The 23,364-nt window shown below is 42.5% G+C and overlaps 1 protein-coding gene across 1 annotated transcript in view; it reads right to left on the bottom strand.

Moving 5' to 3' along the window:
• Positions 1-357: 357 nt before the first annotated feature.
• Positions 358-23,364, bottom strand: part of LOC133225511 (mothers against decapentaplegic homolog 4-like) — a 34,734-nt gene continuing 11,727 nt past the window's right edge. Inside the window, exons 4-10 of the mRNA XM_061377971.1 lie at positions 10,662-10,836; positions 10,216-10,245; positions 9,002-9,217; positions 4,959-5,078; positions 4,723-4,833; positions 2,450-2,500; positions 358-1,542 (exon numbers count right to left, since the gene is read on the bottom strand). Of these exons, the coding sequence (XP_061233955.1) occupies positions 1,244-1,542; positions 2,450-2,500; positions 4,723-4,833; positions 4,959-5,078; positions 9,002-9,217; positions 10,216-10,245; positions 10,662-10,836 (1,002 nt within the window). The 3' untranslated portion in view covers positions 358-1,243. The remainder of the gene's footprint in view (positions 1,543-2,449; positions 2,501-4,722; positions 4,834-4,958; positions 5,079-9,001; positions 9,218-10,215; positions 10,246-10,661; positions 10,837-23,364) is intronic.

The raw sequence follows: 23,364 nt of genomic DNA, 5'->3' as shown, positions 1-23,364 counted from the left end.
GGATAGACCACCACACACATAAAGAACTGGCTGGATGGCCACATGTAGAAAGTTGTGGTCAGCGGCTCAATGAACAAATGGAGACCAGTAACAATCAATGTCCCTCAGGGGTCAGCATTGGGACTGGTGCTGCTCAACATCTTTGTCAGCAACATGGACAGTGTGATTGAGTGCACCCTCAGCAAGTTTACTGATGACACCAAGCTGTGTGGTGAAGTCAACACACTGGAGGGATGCCATCCAGAGGGACCTTGACAGGCTGGAGAGGTGAGCCAGTGCAAACCTCATGAAGTTCAAGAAGGCCAAATGCAAGGTCCTGCACCTGGGTCGGGACAATCCCAAGCACAACTGCAGGCTGGGCAGAGACTGGATTGAGAGCAGCCATGAGGAGAAGGACTTGGGGGTGTTGACTGACAAGCAGCTCAACATGAGCCAGCAGTGTGCACTTGCAGCCCAGAAAGCCAACTGCATTCAGGGCTGCTTCAAAAGGAGCGTGGCCAGCAGGTCAAGGGAGGTGATTTTTCCCCTCTGCTCTCGTGAGACCCCAGCTCTGGGGCCCCCATAAGAGATATGTGGACCTGCTTCAGTGAGTACAGAGGAGGGCCATGAAGATGCTTTAAGGGCTGGAGCACCTTTCCTATGAAGACAGGCTGAGAGTTGGGCTTCCTCAGCCTGGAGAAGGCTGCATGGAGACCTTATAACATTCTTCCAATAGCTAAAGGGAGCCTATAAGAAACCTGGAGAGGGGCTTTTTACAAGGGCCTGTAGTGACAGGACAATGGGAAATGGCTTTTAACTGAAAGAGGGTGAATTTATACTAGACATTAGGAAGAAATTATTCCCTGTGAGGGTGGCGAGACACTGGCACATGTTTCCCAGAGAACCTGTGGCTGCCCCAACTCTGGCAGTGTTCAAGGCTGGGTTGGATGGGGCTTTGAGCAACCTGGTCTAGTGGAAGGTGCCCCTGCTCAGGACAGGAGGGTTGGATCTGGATGATCATTAAGGTCCCTTCCAACCCTAAGCATTCTAGGATTCTATAATAATGGCACAAGTTGCTAATTTTTCCTGGATGGCACAACCTTTGAGAGCAATGAAAAACAACATGCTATGGCAAAGCACTGAAGGTCTTTGTCACACAGGTCACATTTTGAACGTATTACAGTAGTGGCTTAAAAAGATATACTCTGTATAGCGGACTATACAGAGTATGTATCTTTTTTATATCTATTAACTATAGGTTAATTCAGTTAAAAGAAACATACCAAACTGTAATTTTCAAAGGGAAGCACACACTGAAGGGAAAACAAGATGTTATCAAATACCACAGACAGCTGGAGCTTTTGGGCTCTGCAGAATACCTTGCTCTCTCAATAGCTTCTGTTCTATGCACGTTGGAAAGCTGGCCCAGGCAAAAACGATCTCCTCCAGAAGGATCCACATATCCATCAACAGTAACAATTGGACAGCTTGAAGGGACCTTAAATGTTTCTCCAACTTGTACATCCATTTCAAAATATGCGATTGAACACCAATATTCTGGAGCTAAAGAATATATACTATTAATTCACTGAAAGGCAGAAAAAAACCCCTATAAACCCATTCCAGACAATCAATTAAGCCTTCTGCAACTGCATTTGTCATTCAGAGTAAGAGTGCACATTCATATAAGCAAGTTCCGATAGACAAAGACATGTCTGCTAGCACAGAAAACCACAACATTCTACAGTGAACACAGACTTGTTGCTTTTATTTGAGCACATACCAATAAAAGCGGGTTTTGTAGTTATGACCTCATAGGTCTTTGTACAGTTTATTATTCCGGTTACATTTTGCAAGTCATCTGCATTCCTACACCTTATGACTATTGCTTGATTTTGTCCTCCCTTAGCATAAGTAATACATATACAGGGAGCCCAAAGAAGCTGTGGCTTCCCCAGCCCTGGAAGCGTCCAAGGACGGGTTGGATTGGGCTTTGAGCAACCTGGTCTAGTAGAAGGCATCCCTGCATATAGCAGGGGGTTGGAACTAGATGAGCTTTAAGGTCACTTCCGACCCAAATCATTCAATGATTCTACATGTCTATTCATGGCTAGGCTGACAGAAACTAACTCTGAAACAGATGTGGTTTAAGATGTAAGAGAAACTACCTTCTAGGTGAAGTCAGTTTTCTCTGTCACAAAATGGTTCCTTCTCCTTCCTTTCTCCCCTTCTGAATATGTATCTCACAAATTTCAGAGTACTTGATACAAAATAAACACCAAACTAACAAAACCAAACCAACAAACAAAATTACACTCCCCCCCAAAAAAAAACAAACCCCAAAACAAAACCTACAGAAACAAAACAAAACAACAACAACTCCAAGCCAATAAAAGTACCCCAACCCAGACTTAAACCAGAAAGTTAGCAGCTTCCACAATATTAGCATTACATGTTAGATTCTGCTTACCAGGATGATTTGATATAGGAGGCTGGAATGCAAGTTCATTGTGAACTGGCCCTTTAAAAGAAAACATGCAATTTGCTTTACATGAGGAATAATAAGGGTTTCTTTCTTGTTTTCCTACAAAAAAAGACTTTTGAGGATACCACATGTTAAAAAACTCAATTTCTGAATCACTTGGCAAAATCTGACAGGGGAGAAAAACGCTCACAGAAAATTACACTCATAAAGGTTTCCTAAAAACTCAGGAGTCAAGTAGAGCAAAGAGCTCTATTAGTATCCCAGAAAGAAAGGCTGCATGCTGCTCAAGCCAGACCCAGCACCAGGAGAGAGCAGAAACCAGATTTAGCAGAGATGTAACAGAAATAGGACTTAAACTTCACATCTGCCCCCAAATTGGGCAAGGAAAGAATCATTCTTGTCCTGGGTTCAGCTGTAACAGCTATTTTTCTCCTTAGTTACTAGTGCAGTGCTGTGTTTTTGACTTTAGTCTGACAACAACACTGATAACACACCAATGTTCTTAGTTGTTGCTAAGTAACTCTTACTCCAATCAAGGACGTTTTCAGTCTCATGCTCTGAAAGTGAGGAGGGGCACAAGAATCTGGGAGGGAGCAGAGACAGAACACCTGACCCACACTAGCCAAAGGGGTATTCCATACCACAGCACGTAATGCCCAGTATATAAAGTGGGGGGAGTTACCTGGAAGGGACCAATTGCTGTTCGGGTCAGGCTGGGTATTGGTGGGTGTGTGGATTATGCATCACTTGTGTTTATTGGGTTTTTTTCCCCCCTTTTTTATATTCTCTCCTCCTGTTACTTCCCATATAATTATTATTAGTAGTACTTTTATATTATACTTTATTTATTGGACTGTTCTCATCTCAACCCATAGGGTTTGCCATCTTTCAGTTCTCCTCCCCATCCTGCCGAGGGACTTGGGGTGGTGGGGGGAAGTGAGCAAGCAGCTTTATGGTTCTTCCAAGTTACCGGCTGGGCTTAAAGCATGACAACTGTATGGAGGCATGTGATATACATCTGTCAGAAACCACACCTCATAATTTATCAATCACAGAATAAGTTGCCCTGCATGCTGTGGACTTGACCATGGGAAACACTCCCTGAAGACTGAAAAAAGCCCTAGAGAACTCATTTTCTTAACAAACAAACAAAAAAAACAAACAAGAAAACCACCAAAATCCCACAAAAAAACAAACCAACAAACAAAAACACCCACACACACCCCCATGCCCCCCAAAAAAACCAACTCACAAGCAAATAAAAAAAAAACAAAACAAACCAAAACCAGAAACCCAAAACTGAATACTGTCTTGGTATCAGTCAGCTTATCCTCTCCACTTTTATAAACTAACTAGGTCCTTTACAGACAGCAGAGAACAAAAAACGTAAGACTTAAACATAGTATTATAACAGCGGCTTTTGCGATAAGATGTCCAAACAGGCACAACATTGGTAGGTGTCAAAACATGCCACTATCTGAAGGGAAAATGGCAGCAGCCAAGATAAGCTCTTTGTGGTATCACCAGCCAGTTACAAATATTAATTATGCAGACACATGCACTCAGAAGCATTTATAGAATATCTACAACACCACTAAAGTTTTATATCCTGGTACTTCCAAAATGTAAGATAAATTAAGCGGGATCATGACAGAACAAAATAATGTAACTTAATAACCGTATCTAAACTACAATTTTCTTGGGAAGAGACAAGGTGAAAAGCCATTCTAACATTAACTCACAGTGCATTCTCCCCTCCACTAACAAAGGCGGCTGCAAACAGGTGATCTGGTTAAATACTATATTAGGAAATAAAGAACTGTTTAGCCTTTTGCCACAAAATTTAGAAAAGCTTGTGTTTGGGTGGGATTTTTTTTGCATAATACTCTTATAATGCATATACTTAAAAGAAAAATATCCAAACAACATATTCTGAATCAACTTCATTTGCCTCAAAGGAAATAAAACAAGACTGCAAAGCTTTAAAAAACAGGTTTAGAAGGGAAATTATAATTTTGTTAGATAGTAAGACATCTATAATATAGATGGTATCACTATAGCTACCTGGATTTCTAATCTCTGCTGCTTTAACAGAGGAAAGTAGTCTATTAAGCTCTGATACTTATTTGTCAGAATATACTAAACACAGTAATGGTAGTTCTGTAACAAAAAAGGATTTGGGGGTAAAGAATCATCACAAGGGACGATTCAACAAAATTGAAAACAAAGTAAGCAATGTGAAAATCTGTACTACTTACAGTAATGTCCAGGATGCATAGGTGGATGATGCTGAAGATGGCCATTCTGGTGGTGAGGCATGGTAGGTGTGTAGGCTGCCGTCCGACTCCCAGTCCAAGTTGTAGTACTATCTAGAAAGAGAAAGGAGCAGTTGGTTAAGGGGGTTTTTCCACATCTCAATTCTAATCCTCTATTTCTCCTGAACATTTGGAAACTGGTTTTAGAAAACTGAGAGTGCACATATGTATATACTCACTGTGATGGTAAGTAGCTGGCTGAGCTGTAAACCCATTCTGCGGAGTTCCTGGCTGAGGCCCTGAAGCAATCTCTAAGAGTCCATCACTATGGCTACCTGTCAATATACTGATAGGTTGACCTGGTAAAAGAAGACTACCTATTTGTGAACATTCAACAATTTCAATTAAGAAGAGCGAGCTCAACACTACTGGGTAGTAAAATGCACCCAACTACGGGTACTGCATGACACGGTTCCTACAAGTTTGGTTTCAGTATTTTTTCCCATCTTCCAGTGTCTTAGGAAACTTGAAGCAACATGCTCTGCATCAGCTAATTTTGACTCTGACATCCTTAATATTTTACAAGTATGCAGAGAACTCTGTTCATCAACCGCATCTTTGTGTCGTTCGCATCTCTTTTCAGCTTAAAAGGAAAGAAGAGATGTTACAGGTTTTATTGAATAACATAGCTGAAGTAGATTTGGTATGAATACAAACAGGCCAACAGTAGGTCCATTAAGTCGATTTTTTTCAGCATGTTGTAACTACTGTTCCTAAGGAAGACATTCACTTAAATTTACATTCTTTAAAACATATACTGAACGGTATTTTAAAATAGCACTTGAACAGGGCTGCACACATCACTGGACTCCCTCCTGAGAAAGTTGCTGGGTTGTTTTTTTTTTTTCCTCCCAAATAAATACTTCAAGAATTCTCTAAGCTTTAAAGTAAAAGTACAGATATTCCAGAAAAGGTTAACAGAATTTGATTTTAAAAGGCTTCAACTCAGCCATTAACACTAAACTGATCAGGAGTTTCACAAGTACATTTGCACTCTCAGACTGGTGTAGCTAGCAGAACTTCACACATTGAAAACTTGAACTAAAACCTAAAATCCAAGCTTTTTCCTGTCCACTGGGCTCCAACAATTATAGCACTGATGAGAAAAAGTTACTGACTATAAACTGTTATACAAAGGCAATAAAATTAAACCACCTATCCTGTTCTCTCTGCTGGAGAGAGATGTCATATCTTAGCTTGGTGTCCTGGGTTCAGCTGTAGAAGGCATTTTTCTCCTTAGTAGCTGGTGCAGTGCTGTGTTTTTGGCTTTAGTCTGAGAACATTGGTGTCTTATCATGTATTTTTAGTTGTTGCTAAGTAAAGTTTACTTCAATCAAGGACTCTTTCAGTCTCGTGCTCTGCCAGTGAGGAGGGGAAGCCTTGAGGAAGCAGAGACGGGACACCTGACCCAAAATAGCCAAAGGGGTATTGCATACCATCATGCCCAGTATATAAACTGGGGGGAGTTACCTGGAAGGCTCAGATCGCTGCTCCGGTTGGGCTGGGTATCAGTCGGGTGGTGAGCAACTGTATTCTCTCCCCTTGTTATTTCCCTTATTATTAGTATTATTGGGGGTAGCAGTAGCAGTTTTGTATTATACCTTAGTTACTGGACCGTTCTTAGCCTGTGGGATTTACATTCTTTTGATTCTCCTCCCCATCCCTCTGGGAGCAGGGAGGAAGAAGGGTGGGAGTGAATGAGCAGCTGAGTTCTGAGTTACCGGCTGGGCTTAAACCACGACACTTGGCAAAACCATCAATAGTTTCAGCAAAATAGTCAGCTAAACTTAAATAACATTCTCAAAACACCATGCTACCACAATTCAAATTTGCTAAGATGAAATCCACTATAGTCACACATCTTTGACATTAAAGTGACAAAGAGTGTGTGAAACCCCTCTCCAAACTTCTTGGCTTCCCTACATTAGGGCTGCAGGACACTGTGTACGTAACTGCTTTAATGTCCTGCTGGAATGAAGAGTGAGGTTTGTTGTTGGTAAACCAGACTCTTCCACTTGTACCAAATACACACAGAAAATATTAATTAGGGTTGTCACTCTGGTAGTACAGTGGGCCATTATAAAAATCAAAGAATCACAGATTCATGAGACTTGGAAGGGACCTCTGGAGATCATCTAGTGCAACCCCCTGGCCAAGGCAGGGCCACCTAGAACAGGTTACACGGGAAAGCATCCAAGTTTGGAATGCCTCCAGAGAGGGAGACTCCATGACCCTCCTGGGCAGCCTGTTCCAGTGCTCTGCTACCCTCAGTATAAAGAAGTTCTTCATGTTGAGGTGAAACTTCTTGTGTTTTAGTTCATGGCACTAATGAGATCCCCTCTCAGTCTTCTCTTCTCTAGACTCAACAGGCCCAGGTCCTGCAATCTCTCATCATAAGAGAGATGCTCCAAACCCCTGATCATCCCTGTGGCCTCCTACTGGACCCTCTCCAGTAGCTCCTTGTCTTTCTTGTACTGAAGAGCCCGGAAATGAACACAGTCCTCCAGATGTGACATCACCAGGATTGAGTAGAGGGGGAGGATCACCTCCCTCGACCTGCTGGCCACGCTTCTCCCAATGCACCCCAGGATACTATTGGCCCTCCTTGCCACAAGGCCACACTGACAGCTCATAGTCATCTTGTCACCTGCCAATACTTCCAGGTCCTTCTCATCTGAACTGCTCTCTAGTAGGTCAGCCCCCAACCTGCACTGGTACTTGGGGCTCTTCCTCCCCAGGTGCAGTACCCTACACTTGCCCTTGTTGAACCTCATTAGGTTACTCTCTGCCAATTCTCCAGCCTATCAAGGTCCCACTAAAAGACAGCACAGCCTTCAGGTTTATCAGCTACTCCCCCAGCTTCATGTCATCATCAAGCTTGCTGAGGGTACACTCTAGCCCTTCATCCAGGTCACTGATAAACAAGTTGAATAAGACCAGGCCCAATAGTGATCCCTGGGGAACACCACTGACTACAGGCCTCCAACTGGATTCTGCTCCATTGATCACGACCCACCGAACTCTGCCATTCAGCCACCTCACTGTCTATTCATCTAACCCACATTTCCTAAGCTTACCTAGGAGGATGTTATGGGAAACAGTGTCAAAAGCCTTGCTGAAGTCAAGGTAGATAATATCCACTGCTCTCCCCTCATCAACCCATCCTGCCATGTCATCATAAAAGACTATTAGATTGTTCAAGCAAGATTTCCCCTTGGTGAACCCATGCTGACTACTACTGATAGCCACCGCCTTCTTCATGCTTGGTAATGACCTCCAGAATGACCTGTTCCATCACCTTTCCAGGGATGGAGATTATGCTGACTGGACAGTAGTTTCCCAGGTCCTCCCCTTCTTACCCTTTCTGAAGATGGGAGTGACATTGGCCTTCCTCCAGTCATTGGGCACCTCTCCCATTTTCCATGATTTTTCAAAGATGATGGAGAGAGGCAGAGCAACAACATCTGCCAGCTCCCTCAACACCCCGTGGGTGCATTCCATCAGGGCCCATGGATTTATGGGTGTTAAGTCTGTTTAGCCTCTCCCTAACCCAACTCTGTACAACCAGGGGGAAGTCTTCCAGGGGAAATTCTTCCTTTCTCTGGCCTTCATCTCTAACCTCCAAGGTCTGGGACTCCTGACGGCCGTTCTTAGCAGTGAAGACTGAGCCAAAGAAGGCATTCAGCAATTCCACCTTCTCCTTGTCTTCTGTTACGAGGACACCCACCTGATTCAGCAGCGGCCCCACATTTTCCCTTATCTTCCTTTTGCTGCTGATATTCTTGTAGAAGCCTTTAAAGTTAATACTCAAAGACTGATTTTGTTAGCTCTGGAATGCTAAAGATTTGTCTGAAAACCTCTCGATACTGCCACCTAGCAATATACATGTTTGTTGTCCTGGTTGCTGTTGTAATAGAATAATAATTTTTTTTCCATTCCTAAAGCAGTTGTTCAAATAATAGCCATAATGTTATGTCAGCAGTCAGTTGTTTTAACATGGTATCACCCAATCTCTGGCATATCTAAATAGGCTTGTAACACTTGTGGAGTGTCAGTCTCATTAAAGAAAGACTAGGTCACCAGGAAAAATTACTCAAATTATACTCCAAGTCAAAAGCTTATGTTAATGCTTACAAGACTGCCCAGATCATGCTGACATACACTTTTTCTTTGATCCATCACATTTTCAGTTTAGTACTTCATATAATCTTGACAATCTTACTTGTTGAAGCCACAGGAATGTTGGGATAATTAGTGGTGCTGGTAGTGCTAGCCTCAGCAGGAGCTAACATGGCTGGGGTGCTATAAGGCTCAGTAGATGCCCTGTTACTTGGTGGATGCTGGATGGTTTGGACTGAATGGCTTTCGGCAGAAGACAATGACAGCTGCCCCTCGTAGTCATTAACGTATTCATCTTTCACCAGCATGCTTGATGGAGCTGTGAAGAAGCAAATGGTTAAACATGCAAAGCAAATCTATTTTCAGGATTTAACTACAAATCGCACTACTACTTTTGAGGAACAGCAATGCTATTAAAACTACTGGGGGAGTATTTAACCTATCTAAACATTGCTACAGCACTCCTCTAAATTACAAATAAACACTTCAAGACAGCAGCAGGAAATTTTGAAGTGTAACTGGATGGAAAAGCTAACTGTTTATTTTGCTGACTGCCATCAAACAAGCAGTTTAGTCCCACAGTAGTAGACTCCAACCACGTTTTGTTTTCTAGTCCATCAGTGAGTGATTGGACATGGTTAATAAAAGGGAAAAACATGCTTTTCATCAAGCACCTAAATATATGTTAATGAAGTAGCCAGCAAGCCAATTTCTAGCATAAGAGTAATAAAATAAAGCTCCTATGAAAATTATAATTCATGAGCACAACACAAAAAACTTCATTCGCTCCTTCAGTAATTTTAAGCAGCTCCCAAATTGACTAGAATAATCAGATTCACAAAGACACTATAACACTACCTTATATTTAACAGCGTAGCCATACAGAATTACAATAGCAATTACAGAATTTATATTATTTTCTTGCTAAACTACTTATTAAAACATAAGCATCTATTATTCCCAATCTAATTAATTAGTATATCATACAGGTGCATATATTATCATGTGTTTGTTAAATGCTGCTTGTTAAATAAAAGAGTGAGGTTTTTGTTTTCCCTTTTTCTTGGTGTTTTTAAGTAGCAGGCAATGAAAACAGAACATACCTACAAGCTAAGCTGAAGCCTCAATTTAAAGAGTTTATCAATACTTGCTTCTCATATGCTACTTTTCTGGTTTTCCAAAACCAAAAAGACAAATGTATTTCCATCTGCTCTCTATATACCCTCCCAAGGAGATACACAGGAATAAACTGTATACATACTGAAGAGTTTAACAGTTTGTGCCCAGAGAAATGCAACAGTAAGCAGAACTACTTACCAGAACTCTGTAGTGTCAGTCCCGAGAGATCTTTAAAGAGAAAAAAGAAAAGGGGGTGTGGAGGACTATATACACAGAGATCTTCAACTATTTTTTAATATGAAGTTTATCAGCCTTTACAAATTAGTACTACAGACTCTACGTATTATACCCTTTCCATCACAAATCTCGATGCCAAGTTATTCCCAAGGTACACATTAACTGCAAGAACTGGGTGCAAACCAACAGAAAGGCTTAAGCAAAAGCCACAAACTGTTCTTTCAAGTTTAGAATAAAGGTAAAAGAATAATTCCATTAAGAAGATGGACAAGAGCATGAGAGTAATTTATTATTAGATCATTAAAAAAATTAATGTTTCTAATTTAGGCCTGTATTCTCTACACTCAAAAGGAAAACATTTTACATTTTAGTCCCACTGTTCCATTTTAAATCAAGAGTCTACTTACCAATGCCAGGTGATACTACACGCTCATAATGGTAAGGATTTACACAGACACTGTCACATTTTAAGTCAAAAGCATATTGACAATATTTAACATGCTTGAGTTCATTTTTATGAAGATCAGGCCACCTCCACAGACGAGCGTAAATCACATGAGGAAATCCTTTGCGACCAGCCACCTAAAGAGTTAGACACAAAAGTCGATTGGGACAGTTAAAAGATATTTTATTTTTTTTAGTAAGGAGCAAAGCTGTAAAAAGGACATTTTACCTTATTTAGTAAGGAGCAAAGCTATAAGAGGACAAACACCACCACAACCCTTCTCCAACAAAATATGGAGAAAAAAAAAAAAGTTATACAGTTTACCCAAGTTCTGTACTCAACAGAAAAATTTCTATTACGGTTTTGCTACAGTTAAGTCAACACTGTGATTCTTAAGAAAAAACACTGGATACAAAATGTCAGAAGCAGAATTTGTGCTTAATATAGTATGTATGGTCACCTTCCCCACTATGGATGATGATGGAGCTTTGCCCCAGAAGAGAAGGAACAAGGCAGTAAGCTACACTATAAGAAATTTACAGGTATAAGAACATCAATCCATTATACTGAAAATAAAAAATAATGCTTCTAGGGTAGACAGCTAGCCCATGGATTTATGGATATTAAATCTGTCTAGCCCATCCCTAACCTAACTCTCTACAACCAGGGGAAGTCTTCCTTTCTCTTGTCTTCATCTCTAACCTCTGAGGTCTGGGAAGAAGGCATTCAGTAATTCTGCCTTCTCTATGTCTTCTGTTACCAGGACACCCATCCGATTCAGCAGCAGCCCCACAGTTTCCCTTATCTTTCTTTTGCTGCTGATATGCTTGTAGAAGCCCTTCCTGTTGTCCTTGATGTCCTTTGCCAGACTCAGCTCTACTGTGGGCTTTGGCCTTCCTCATCCGCATTCCTGCATACCCTGACAATGTTCCTATTGTCCTCCCACTTGGCCTGTCCCCTTTTTTACCTCCCATAAATTTTCTTCTTAAGGTTTACTAGGAGCTCCCTTCTCATCCATGTAAGGTCTCCTGCCTGCTTTGCCTAATTTCTTCATCATGAGGATATACTGGTTTTGGGCTTGGAGGAAGTGGTACTTAAAAAATGACCAGCTCTCCTGTACTCCCTTGTCTTCTAGAGCCCTATCCCATGGGATTCCTCTAAGTAGGTCTTTGAAGAGGCTGAATTTAGCTCTCCAGATGTCCAGAGTTCTAGTCCTGCTTACTGTTTTGCTGCCCCCATGCAGGATCCTGAATTCTACCATCTCATGATCGCTACAGCCAAGGCTGTCCCCGAGTCTTTAGGTCATCAATCAGTCCTTTCTGGTTTGTTAGTACAAGGTCCAGCAACACACCTTTCTTCATTAGCTCCTCCACCACTTGTAACAGAAAGTTATTTATTTTCAGCGATCTGCAGGAGATGCCTGGGCTGTGTGTGCTGGGCCCTGTTATCCCTCCAACAAATAACTGGGTGGCTGAAGTTGCCCAGGAGAACCAGACCCTGTGACCGCAAGGCTATTTCCAGCTGCCCATAGAAGACCTCATCAACTTCCTCCTCCTGATGAGGTGGCCTATAGTAAACACACACAACAGTGTTCCTCATATTAGCCTGTCCCTTAATTCTCACCCATAAACTCTCAACTCATTGATCTGTCCCCAGGTAGAACTTGATACATTCCAGTTGTTCTTTCACATAAAGAGCAACTCCAACACCTCGTCTCCCTAACCTGTCCTTTCTAACAAGTACATTGCCATCCATGACAACTGCGTTGTGTATAGAGACATAGTCATGGACAAGGCTACAAGGATTCTCAAGGTAATGAAGGTATGCAACAAGAGGACCAGATGTCTTCTTTCAAATCATTGTGGGCCTTCCTCCTGTTGATAAGTCCTGAGAAATAGGTAAACAGCTGCGAAAGGAAACAGCTAGAGGAGCCTCTCAGGGTTGTAAAGTAGCCCCCAGCTCTCTCAGCCTGTCTTCATAGGATACACTGCAAATCATACATGGCAGTTTGGAACATGTACATGAATATACTGTACTGCATCCTTATGACTAAAACTTCTATGCTGCTCTCTGATGCCTGCTTTCCCATGCTGTGAAAGACTGTAATAAAAGCCTTTTTCTATGTGAAATAAAAAAAAAGGCATATTTGTCACCTGACACCAGTTTAGCCAACTGAAAAAAATGCAGCTTAGAAATATCTACGCTCCCTGAATAATAACAGCCAAAGGAAAGACCAGTATCTCCAAGAAAAAAATTAAAAACATGCCATGGAGTGCAGAAGAGGCAAGAGGCATGGGAATGAACAGAAATTGCATGAGGGGATCGAGCTGTGTTCTGTGCAAGGTAACAAAGCAAAAACGATCTGACTTATGACATTGTAAAGTGGATTTTTCATAATCTTTGATCATATTAAAAATGAAGAATATAAAAGGTGATTGCTTTTAAGATGAGTTTGAAATATTATGGAGATTTCTACCTGAAATTAGGAAGAGCACTGTCAGCAGGTTGAGGGAGGTGATCCCCTCTACTCAGCGCTGGCAGGACACATCTGTAGTGTTGAGCCTAGTTCTGTGCTCTCCAGTACAAGAGAAAAGAAAGCTGGGGAAGGGGGGAAACTTATCTACATGTATAAATAGCTGACTGGAGTCAGGGGGTAAAGAAGACTGAGCCACATACTTCTCAGTAGTATCCATTGACAGGATAAGCAGCAATGGGCACAAACTGAAATACAAGAATTACCACGCAAATATAAGGGAGAACTTTATCATAGTGAGGGTGGCTGGGCACTGGCACAGGTCGCCCATTTAGGTTGTAGTGTCCCTCCTTGGAGATACTCAAAAACTGACTGGATACAGTACTGGGTAACCTGCTCTATTTGACCTTGCTTAAACATGGGAGTTGGACTAGATGATCAAGACTAGATGCCAGTTTGACTATGGGCTCAAGAGGCCTCTTCCAACCTCAGAAATTATGTGGTTTTATGAAATACCCCAAAACAAAGTAGTGCCATGTACTGTTATCATGGTTTAAACCCAGCCAACAACTAAGTACCATGCAGCTGCTTGCTCACTCCCCCCATCCCGCCCCACACCCTCCCTGGGCAGCGTGGGGAGGAGTCTTGGAATAATGTAAAGCAGTTTAGTAACTGATATAGAGTAAAATATAGTGATAATAGAAAGAATACCAACAATAACAATACTGATAATAATAGGGAGAAAAAAAAAAGAGAAATGAAAGCTCAGAAAACACAAGTGATGCACAATCCAATTGCTCACCACCCACGAACTGATACCCAGCCCAATCAGAGCAATGATTGGTCCCCTCTGGGTAACTCCCTCCAGTTTATATACTGAGCATGATGTGCTATGGTATAGAATATCCCTTTGGCTGGTTTGGGTCAGGTGTCCTGCTGTTCTCCTGGCTTCTTGTGTCCCTCCTCACTGGCAGAGCATGAGAGACTGAAAAGTTTTTGATCAGGGTAAGTGCTACTGAGCAACAACTAAAATATTGGCATTGTTCTCAGACTAAAGCCAAAACACAGCACTGCACCATCTACTAAGATGAAGAGAAATGATTGCTACAGCTGAACCCAGGACAATATCCACCCCTTATTCCATGCCATTCATGTCATGCTCAGATCCCATTTTTTTTCAGTACAACATCGCTTTTTGTCTCATATATATATATATAAACCACCACACACACAAAGAGAGAGAGAGATATCATTCCTTTGTCCATGGACCATCCCTATAAACACTGTACCAGCCACTAGGAAGAAAAATAACTGTCCCAGCCCACTGCTCAGGTTGGGCTGGGTATTGGTCAGAAGGTGGTGAACAATTGTACTGTGCATCACTGCTGTTTATTGTTGGGTTGTTTCGTTGTTTGTTTTTTTTTCTCTTAGCTTTATATTTTCCTCCCTTGTTATTTCCCTTATCATTAGTGGCAGTATTAGTATTGCATTGTACTTTTAATTATTGAACTGCTCGTATATCAACCCGCAGGTTTTACATTCTTTCGATTCTTCTTCCCATGTTGCCTGGGGAGGGAAAAAGGGTTGGGGTGAGCAAGTGGCTGCATGGTACTTAGTTTCTGGCTACGCTTAAACAACAGCTACCCATTCTCCTTAGTCCAAGGACTACAAGTGTGAGAATAGCGACTTTCCATTTGTGGACACTGAAATTGTAAGAGACCAGCTGTATCAGATAAATTTTCACAAGTCCATGGTGTCTGATTTGATTCATCCTAGAGCACTAAAGGAGCTAGCAGATGCTATGGAAGGACCCCTTTTGATCATCTACAAAAGGTCTTGCAAGTCTGGGGAGGACCTTGTTGACTGGAAGCTAGCCAATGTTATTCTAACATACATGAAGGGTGTGAGGGTAGACCCAGGGCACTACAGGCCTGTTAGTCTAACCTCAGTTCCTGGAAAAATTATGGAGAAAATTATACTGGGTACTTGTCCTGGGTTCAGCAATAGCAGTCATTTTTCTTCTTCTTAGTAGGTGGTGAACTGCTGTGTTTTTTACTTTAGCCTGAGAACAACGCTGATAACACACCGATGTTTTGAGTTGTTGCTAAGTAATGCTTACTCTGATCAAGGGCTTTTCAGTCTCTCATGCTCTGCCAGTGAGGAGGGGCATGGGAATCCAGGAGGAAGCAGAGACAGGACACCTAACCCAAACTAGCCAAAGCGTATTCCATATCACAGCACATCATGCCCAGTATGTAAACTGGGGGGAGTTACATGGAAGGCCCAGATCGCTGCCTGGGTCAGGCTGGGTGAGAACATTTTTGAACTGCTGTGCCTGCTGGAATTGGAGGAAATAAAATGAGTATTTCTCTAAGATAAATGTTTATTAGAACTCTGAGGCCAACAAGTCTGAAGAAGAGAAGACACACTAAAAACATATTCAGGAAGGCTCAAACTTAAAAACAAAGACATGAAATTACGTTCACCTAAAATTGGTTGGTGGGTCTAGAAGAGCTTTTTAGTCACTGAGACATACTGACTTCCTTCCTCTATTTCCTTATCTTTGTATCCATATGTAGTATGAATGCACATTAACTTGTTAAACATGGCATACACTTTTTCTAGATTGAAGAGTAAGCAAACGGAGATTTGCTTGATATGGAAATCAATGTACCAGACTCAGAGAAAGTTGGTAAGTTACTTGAACCTAATAAGTCATATGTTACGCTGTCTTACCTCTTAGAGACTGTTTTGAGATTTTAGCATAATTCCTTATTCAGTTATCTTTTGATGGGTTTTAGTATGTAAATAAAAAACCTTTTAATGTGCATTTTTTAAAAAAATGTGTGGAGGGGTTAAGGGATTAAAGTAGCTTGCCTTAGGATAAGTATTTTAATTTTCTCACAGCGGATGGCATGAATGCTTATATGGCATACAGAGTAACAACAAAGGTAACTAGTGCAACAAATATATCTGCAAATAAATCATAGCTGAGTAGATGCATCAGTAAGTCATAACTAAAATGAGTTTTTGATATACATATTCATCATAATTCCCACTACTCATTGCATATGGTAATTTTGGTAGATAAGGCTGTGAATTTGAGGAGTGGTCTCTGGGGGTCATGGTGTTCATTTGGGGAGAAATATCCTTTTATGGAAATCTATTAATTAAGGACATTGGCATGTGTGTTTAGTCTTGGCAATTAACTACATGTTCTTGTTTGGGCTAATTTACAACCCTGAGAGGCTCCTCGAGTTGTTAGTTTTTGCAGTTGTTTGCCTGTTTCTCAGGACTTATCCACAGCATGAAGACCCACATTGATTCGAGGGAAGACATCTGGTTCTCTTGTTGCGTGCCTTTCTTATCTTGAGAGTCCTTCTAGCCTTGTGTCACATTAAAAAGGCAAGACAACTTGGAAGAAAATAACCCCCTTGGCATTCCAGCTGGTCCTCAGATATTAGAGGGGCTGGGTGCAGCTAGGCTTAGATTCTGAGTGATGCCCAATTTACCACTATCAGTCCAGTCACACTTGACATATTGAACAATCACGATTCTGGATGCACTAATAGTGCACTGCACCTTCAGTCTAATTGTGATCATGAACTAACACGGCCACACTGAAGGATTTGGTCGCATTCAATGAGAAAACTATTACAATTAGCTATTTAAACAGTGCAGTTTATTAAAGCAACAGATACAGGTTCTTAAAGACTGTCGGTGATAAATACACTGTCTGCAAAAGCACATTCAAATAATAGGCTCTACAAACATGCAATAAAGTTATGAATAACACAGCCTGGCTTTAAAATATAAAAGTAAAAAGTGAAAAGTAACTCTATATAGAGATGCCTGATTTTCCCAGGAAGCATTTAATACAGTGCAAGTTTTACCCAAAGGTGTCCCTATGGGGGAGTAGAAAGATCCAGCCCGTCAACTGGTCCCAGGCATCAAGGGTAATCTGCTGATGGAATTTTCCTCAACTCATCCACAATTATGTCTTCCCTAATATTCCCCCTTTGTTGGGCCATTTTATACTATTTTTCACCTTCAAGGTGGAGCTTGAGTGACTCTAGTCATACAAACCTTTATTATTATTGGTGTAAAATTCTCTCGCTTCACTTTTAAAGGTATATACCACAAAGAATTCAAAGAGCATGCTCAAAGAGGGGTGATCTCACTTTGGAGGAGGGTAGCATAAGAGATGGAGGTGTGTGTGGAGACAGTGGTCACACGGGAGAATGGATAATTGGTACATGAACTCTGAATAATCCCCAAAGATACAGCAAGGCCATGAGGGGCCCAAGGAAGCTTAAGCAAGCAAGATAAGAAGAAGCTGGAATTCACTGAGTTATGAGAACTGTGGGCTGTTGGCAAGCTTTCGAGGTCAAGTTCTCACACCTGTGCTTAACCAATTATATGTCTTCAAGACATGTATCCAATCATAATATGCCAAATCACTGCAAGTGCATGTAAGAAATAGTATATAAGGAGTTAAGGCTTTGCAATAAACGGCTTTGGTCTGATCATATTGATCTCTGACTGGGTTCATATATTTTCTGCAGCAGGTGTGGTTTTGTACTGTAATGTATTAAAATGCATTATTATGAAGCAAAGTTTGCACAAAGGACAGCTCTTTGTCAAAAGATGACAGACTGTTGGCTCAGGGTAGCAATTATGCAGCTTATCAGTTTCTAGTACCACCTAGTTCCCATCTCTGCTGGTGTTAGAACAGAGCGTGACAACAGATTCTCCACTCTGATCCATCCTCCGTCAATGTTGCCATGGGAACTGCAGTGGAGTGCACATTCCTGGCAGACCAGGTATAGCTGCATCTTCCCCTGAAAGTCCATTTTTCCTATATGTGTGAGAGATGCTACATTTCAAATATAAGTTTAATTTATAATTATTCCACACCTTGTCCATGAGTATGTCTCTATACACAATGAAATACTTGCTAATTTGGTTTCAGTAGGAGATGCCCAGAGACTGGAGAGGGATCACAGTTCAGCACGGGTGCATTTGATGAGCAGCACAAAGGATGTCATCATATGCAGGGATGTGATGAGGAAGGCCAAGGCCCACTTAGAGCTGAGTCTAGCAAAGGACATCAAGGTGAGACAAAGGGGCAAAAAATCACAAAATAGAATATAGAAACCTTTAGAATTAGTTTTAAGTAATGTTAAGTTTGATGGCTTTGTAACAGCAGCAATGGAAAATTACTGCGGTGCATGATACATAGAAAAAAAAATAGAGTACAGCTAGAGAACATACTGAGAATTCTCACAAGATAAATTGTTATAGTTGGCATAGTTTTAAGAAAAACAGTCTAGAAGAACAGGACACAGGGATAAGGAGTATCTGGGAACTGCAGGTGTCCAGGATGGGCTACAGTTAAACTAACTGATGAGTAGGCGGATAGGAGGATTATTATGTCTCTGGTGCTAACGAACCCATGGCTCAATGTCCGGCTGGAGACCTGTCACTAGTGGTGTCCCTCAGGGATCGCTGTTGGGACCGGTCTTGTTTAACATCTTCGTCGCTGACATGGACAGTGGGATTGAGTGCGCCCTCAGCAAGTTTGCCAATGACACCAAGCTGTGTGGTTCGGTTGATACGCTGGAGGGAAGGAATGCCATCCAGAGGGACCTTGACACGCTTGTGAGGTGGGCTGATGCCAACCTCATGAAGTTTAACCATGCCAAGTGAAAGGTCCTACACCTAGGTCAGAGCAATCCCAGACACAGCTACAGGCTGGGCAGAGAAGAGATTCAGAGCAGCCCTACAGAGAAGGACTTGGGGGTGCTAGTGAATGAGAAAAAGAACATGAGCCGGCAGTGTGCACTTGCAGCCCAAAAAGCCAACCGTATCCTTGGGCTGCATCAAAAGGAGTGTGACCAGCAGGTCGAAGGAGGTGATCCTGCCCCTTTGTTCTGCTCTCGTGAGACCTCACTTGGAGTATTGTGTACAGTTCTGGTGTCCTCAACATAAAAAGGACATGGATCTGTTGGAACAAGTCCAGAGGAGGACCATAAGAATGATCAGGGGACTGGAGCACCTCCCATATGAAGATTGGCTGAGGAAGCTGGGACTGTTCAGCCTGGAGAAGAGAAGGCTGCATGGAGACCTCATAGCAGCCTTCCAGTATCAGAAGGGGGCCTATAGGGATGCTGGGGATGGACTCTTCATTAGGGACTGTAGTGATAGGACAAGGGGTAATGTGTTAAAACTTAAACAGGTGAAGGTTAGATTGGATATAAGGAGGAAATTCTTACTTGTTATGGTGATGAGGCACTGAAATAGGTTGCCCAAGGAGGTTGTGAATGCTTCATCCCTGGCAGTGTTCAAGGCCAGGTTGGACGAGGCCTTGGGTAATATGGTTTAGAGTGAGGTGTCCCTGCCCATGGCAGGGGAGTTGGAACTTGATGATCTTAAGTTCCTTTCCAACCCTAACTATTCTATGATTCTATGATTCTATGAAACTGGTATGAGCATCTACTGCACATGCTTCAAAGGCTGCCAGAAGTGATGAAGATTGTTGGAAGAAGTAAACCCTCAGAGACCACCACCACAATTCTGTATGCATGCGGGGAACTCTCTGGAAAATGATGTAATCCATATGTAGCCTCATGAATATGTATGTATGCCCAGGGACTATATAAGGATGGCTTGTATAGCAACACAGGGACACACGTTAGGAGGAGCTATCCCCCGTGTTTCCCGGCACCGTAATAAAGAATACCTGCTTGTCAGCTTGAAAACTTTGTTGGCAAGTTTGTTCCTGGAGTTTTCTCCGAATGAGAGGACAACAGGAAGGGCTTCTACATGTATTTCAACAGGAAAAGGAAGATAAGGGAAAATGCGGGGCTGCTGCTGAATCATATGGGTGTCCTGGTAACAGAACACACAGGGACGGCATAGTTACTTATTGTCTTCTTTGCCTCAGTCCTTATCGCTCATAACAGCCCTTGGGCATCCCAGACCTTGAAGGTAAAAGGACAGAGAAAGGAAGACATCCCTCCTGGGTGTAGAGAGTTGGGTTAGCGATTGGCTGGACAGACTTAACACCCATAAATCCATGGACCCTGATGGGATGCAACCACTGGTGCTGAGGGGGCTGGCACATGTTTCTGCTCTGCCTCTCTTCATCATCTTCAAAAAATCATGGAGAACAGGTGAGGTACCCAATGACTGGAGGAAGGCCAGTGTCACTCCCATCTACAAAAATGGTAAGAAGGAGTACCCAGAAAACTACCATCCAGTCAGCATAATCTCCTTCCCTGGAAAGGTGATGTAACAGGCTTTTCTGGAAGTCATCAACAAGCATGTAGAAGAAAAGAATGTCATCAGGAGTAGTCAGTACAAACTTACCAAAGGCTAAGTCTTGCTTGAACAATCTGTCAGCCTTTTATGATGACATGGAAAGATGGGTTGATGAGGGGAGAGGAGTGGATGTTATCTACCTTGACTTCATCAAGACTTTTGACACTGTTTCCCATAACTTCCTCCTAGGTAAGCTTAGGAAGTGTGGGTTAGACAGACAGACTGTGGGAAAATGGGGTAAATTAGAGACCACCTCTCCCTAGTCCCCCAAAATTATATTATAACACTAAGGAAACCTTCGGATAAAATGCAGCTGCTACTCCCAGGATGGGATGCAGTTGGATGCATGGAATCTATGCAGTGATAGTTCCCCAGATAACCCTGCAACCTTGGCATGTGCTAATGTAGGCTTTACTTTTAAACTAACAATAATGTGCATGCCTTTAACATAGAAGAATAGACCAAACTGCTCTAACTTGCTAACACATAGAGAGACAGGAATGTTCGTCTGATGGGGGAAGGAACATCAGAGGACTGATAACAACTAAGGAGACAGTAAATAAGACAAAGGATGTCAGCCTTTCAAGATAGCAGAGTGCTGCCCAATTTGTAGCGAGACTGGAACAGTACAGAAGACCATAGGCCCAATGTAGGAGAGGATCTGGTTTGAGACCATCTTAAGAACCTGAACATGCAGAAGACCATGGGACCTGATGAAATCCATCTACGGGTCCTGAAGGAGATGGAGAATGAAGTTGCTAAGCCACTGGCCATCATATTTGAAAAATCATGGCAGACGAGTGAAGTTCCCGACAACTGGAAAAAGGGAAATATAACCCCCATTTTCAAGAAGAGGAAAATGGATGATCCAGGGAACTACAGACCATTCAGTCCCACCTCTGTGCATGGCAAAATTCTGGAGCAGATTCTCCTGGAAAGCATGCTAAGGCACATGAAAAACAACAAGGTGCTTGGTGACAACCAGCATGGCTTCACTAAGGGGAAGTCCTGCCTGACCAATTTGGTGGCAAAGTGTTTGACACTGTCCCATATGACATCCTTGTCTCTAAATTGGAGAGACATCTATCTGATGGATGGAATACTCAGTGGATAAAGAATTAGCTGGATAGCCACACCCAAAGAGTTGTGGTCAATGGCTCTATGTCCAGTTGGAGACCAGTGATGAGTTGTGTCCCTCTGGGATCAGGGTTGGGACTGGTTCAACATCTTTGTCAGTGACATGGACAGTGGGATTGAGTGCGCCCTCAGCAAGTTTGCCGATGACACCAAGCTGTGTGGTTTGGTTGATACGCTGGAGGGAAGGAATGCCATCCAGAGGGATCTTGACACGCTTGTGAGGTGGGCAGTTGCCCGCCTCATGAAGTTTAACCATGTCAAGTGCAATGTCCTAATCCTGGGTCATAGCAATCCCAGCCAGCCACAGCTACAGGTTGGGGAGGGAAGAGATTCAGGGCAGCCCTGTGGAGAAGGACTTGGGGGCGTTGATCAATGAGAAACTTAACATGAGGCAGCAGTGTGCACTTGCAGCCCAGAAAGCCAACCGTATCCTGGGCTGCATCAAGAGGAGCGTGACCAGCAGGTCGAAGGAGGTGGTCCTGCCCCTTTGTTCTGCTCTCGTGAGACCTCACCTGTAGTATTGCATACAGCTCTGGTGTCCTCAACATAAGGATATATAGCTATTGGAACAAGTCCAGAGGAGGGCCATAAGGATGATCAGATAGCTGGATCACCTCCTATATGGAGAAAGGCTGACAAAGTTGGGGCTGTTCAGCCTGCAGAAGAGAAGTCTGCATGGAGACCTCATGCCAGCCTTCCAGTATCTGAAGGGGGACTATAGGGATTCTGGGGAGGGACTCTTCATTAGGGACTGTAATGATAGGGCAAGGGGTAACAGGTTAAAACTTGAACAGGGGAAGTTTAGATTGGATATAAGAAAGAAGTACTTTACTGTGAGGGTGGTGATGCACTTGAATGGGTTGCCCAAGGAAGTTGTGAATGCTCCATCCCTGGTGGTGTTCAAGTCCAGGTTGGACAGAGCCTTGTGTGACATGGTTTAGTGTGAGGTGTCCCTGCCCATGGCAGGGGGGTTGGAACTAGATGATCTTAAGGTCCTTTCAAACCCTAACTATTCTATGTTTCTATGATTCTATGAAGTCTGGCTCCATCTCTTGTAACAGTCTTTTACAGAGAAAGATGTGCTTTGGAGGCACAACTCCTGAAAGACACAGAGGATGGAATGCTGTTGCACAGGACACAGTAGTGAGGAACAGGCAATTTAGTTTTGGACTGCATACAGAAAAGCATAAGACAGTCCAGGGCAGTGAGCATCTTCCTTGCATTTGCAAGAAGAGTGATAAATGTAAAGGAATTCAAAGAGCCACAGCTGAAGGAATCAGCAGTCTCAAGGCGTTACAGAAGGAAAATCCTCTGACTATCCTAGGTGTAACGGAAATAGTAACCTAAGCAGGGAGACATTAGTGATCTGTAAATACATGAATGAAGTAAGTGGCATGAAGGGAGAAGGTCAATGATTTTAATGGGGTGGAATTAAGAAATTTTTAATGAAGATTCATAGGCTGGAAAGTTCTCTCCCTAAGGGAGATGGTAAAAGGTTTATTGCCTGAGATTTTAAATTCCAGATTAGGAGAAATACCAGGGGACTCATTCTGAATTTTCAGGAAGATGGACTGAAAGCCTAGAAAGGGAAGAGGAAAAGCTAGTGGCGCTGCTGGCTCCAGGAATTTAGGGAGCACAACACCTCTTCTATGCTCCTTTTCATTATTCTTTCACCATGTCTGCCCAGACTGTCTTTCCCAGCAAATGTGCACCACAGGAACTTTATCCCTTT

This window comes from Neopsephotus bourkii, unplaced genomic scaffold (assembly GCF_033783945.1).
Source record: "Neopsephotus bourkii isolate Nb327-2 ecotype Australia unplaced genomic scaffold, CSIRO-AGI_Nbou_v1 NB_1761, whole genome shotgun sequence".
In the NCBI taxonomy this organism is placed as follows: domain Eukaryota; kingdom Metazoa; phylum Chordata; class Aves; order Psittaciformes; family Psittacidae; genus Neopsephotus; species Neopsephotus bourkii.
The sequence above is the reverse complement of the archived record's forward strand: the minus strand, read 5'-3'. Positions and strand labels throughout refer to the sequence as shown.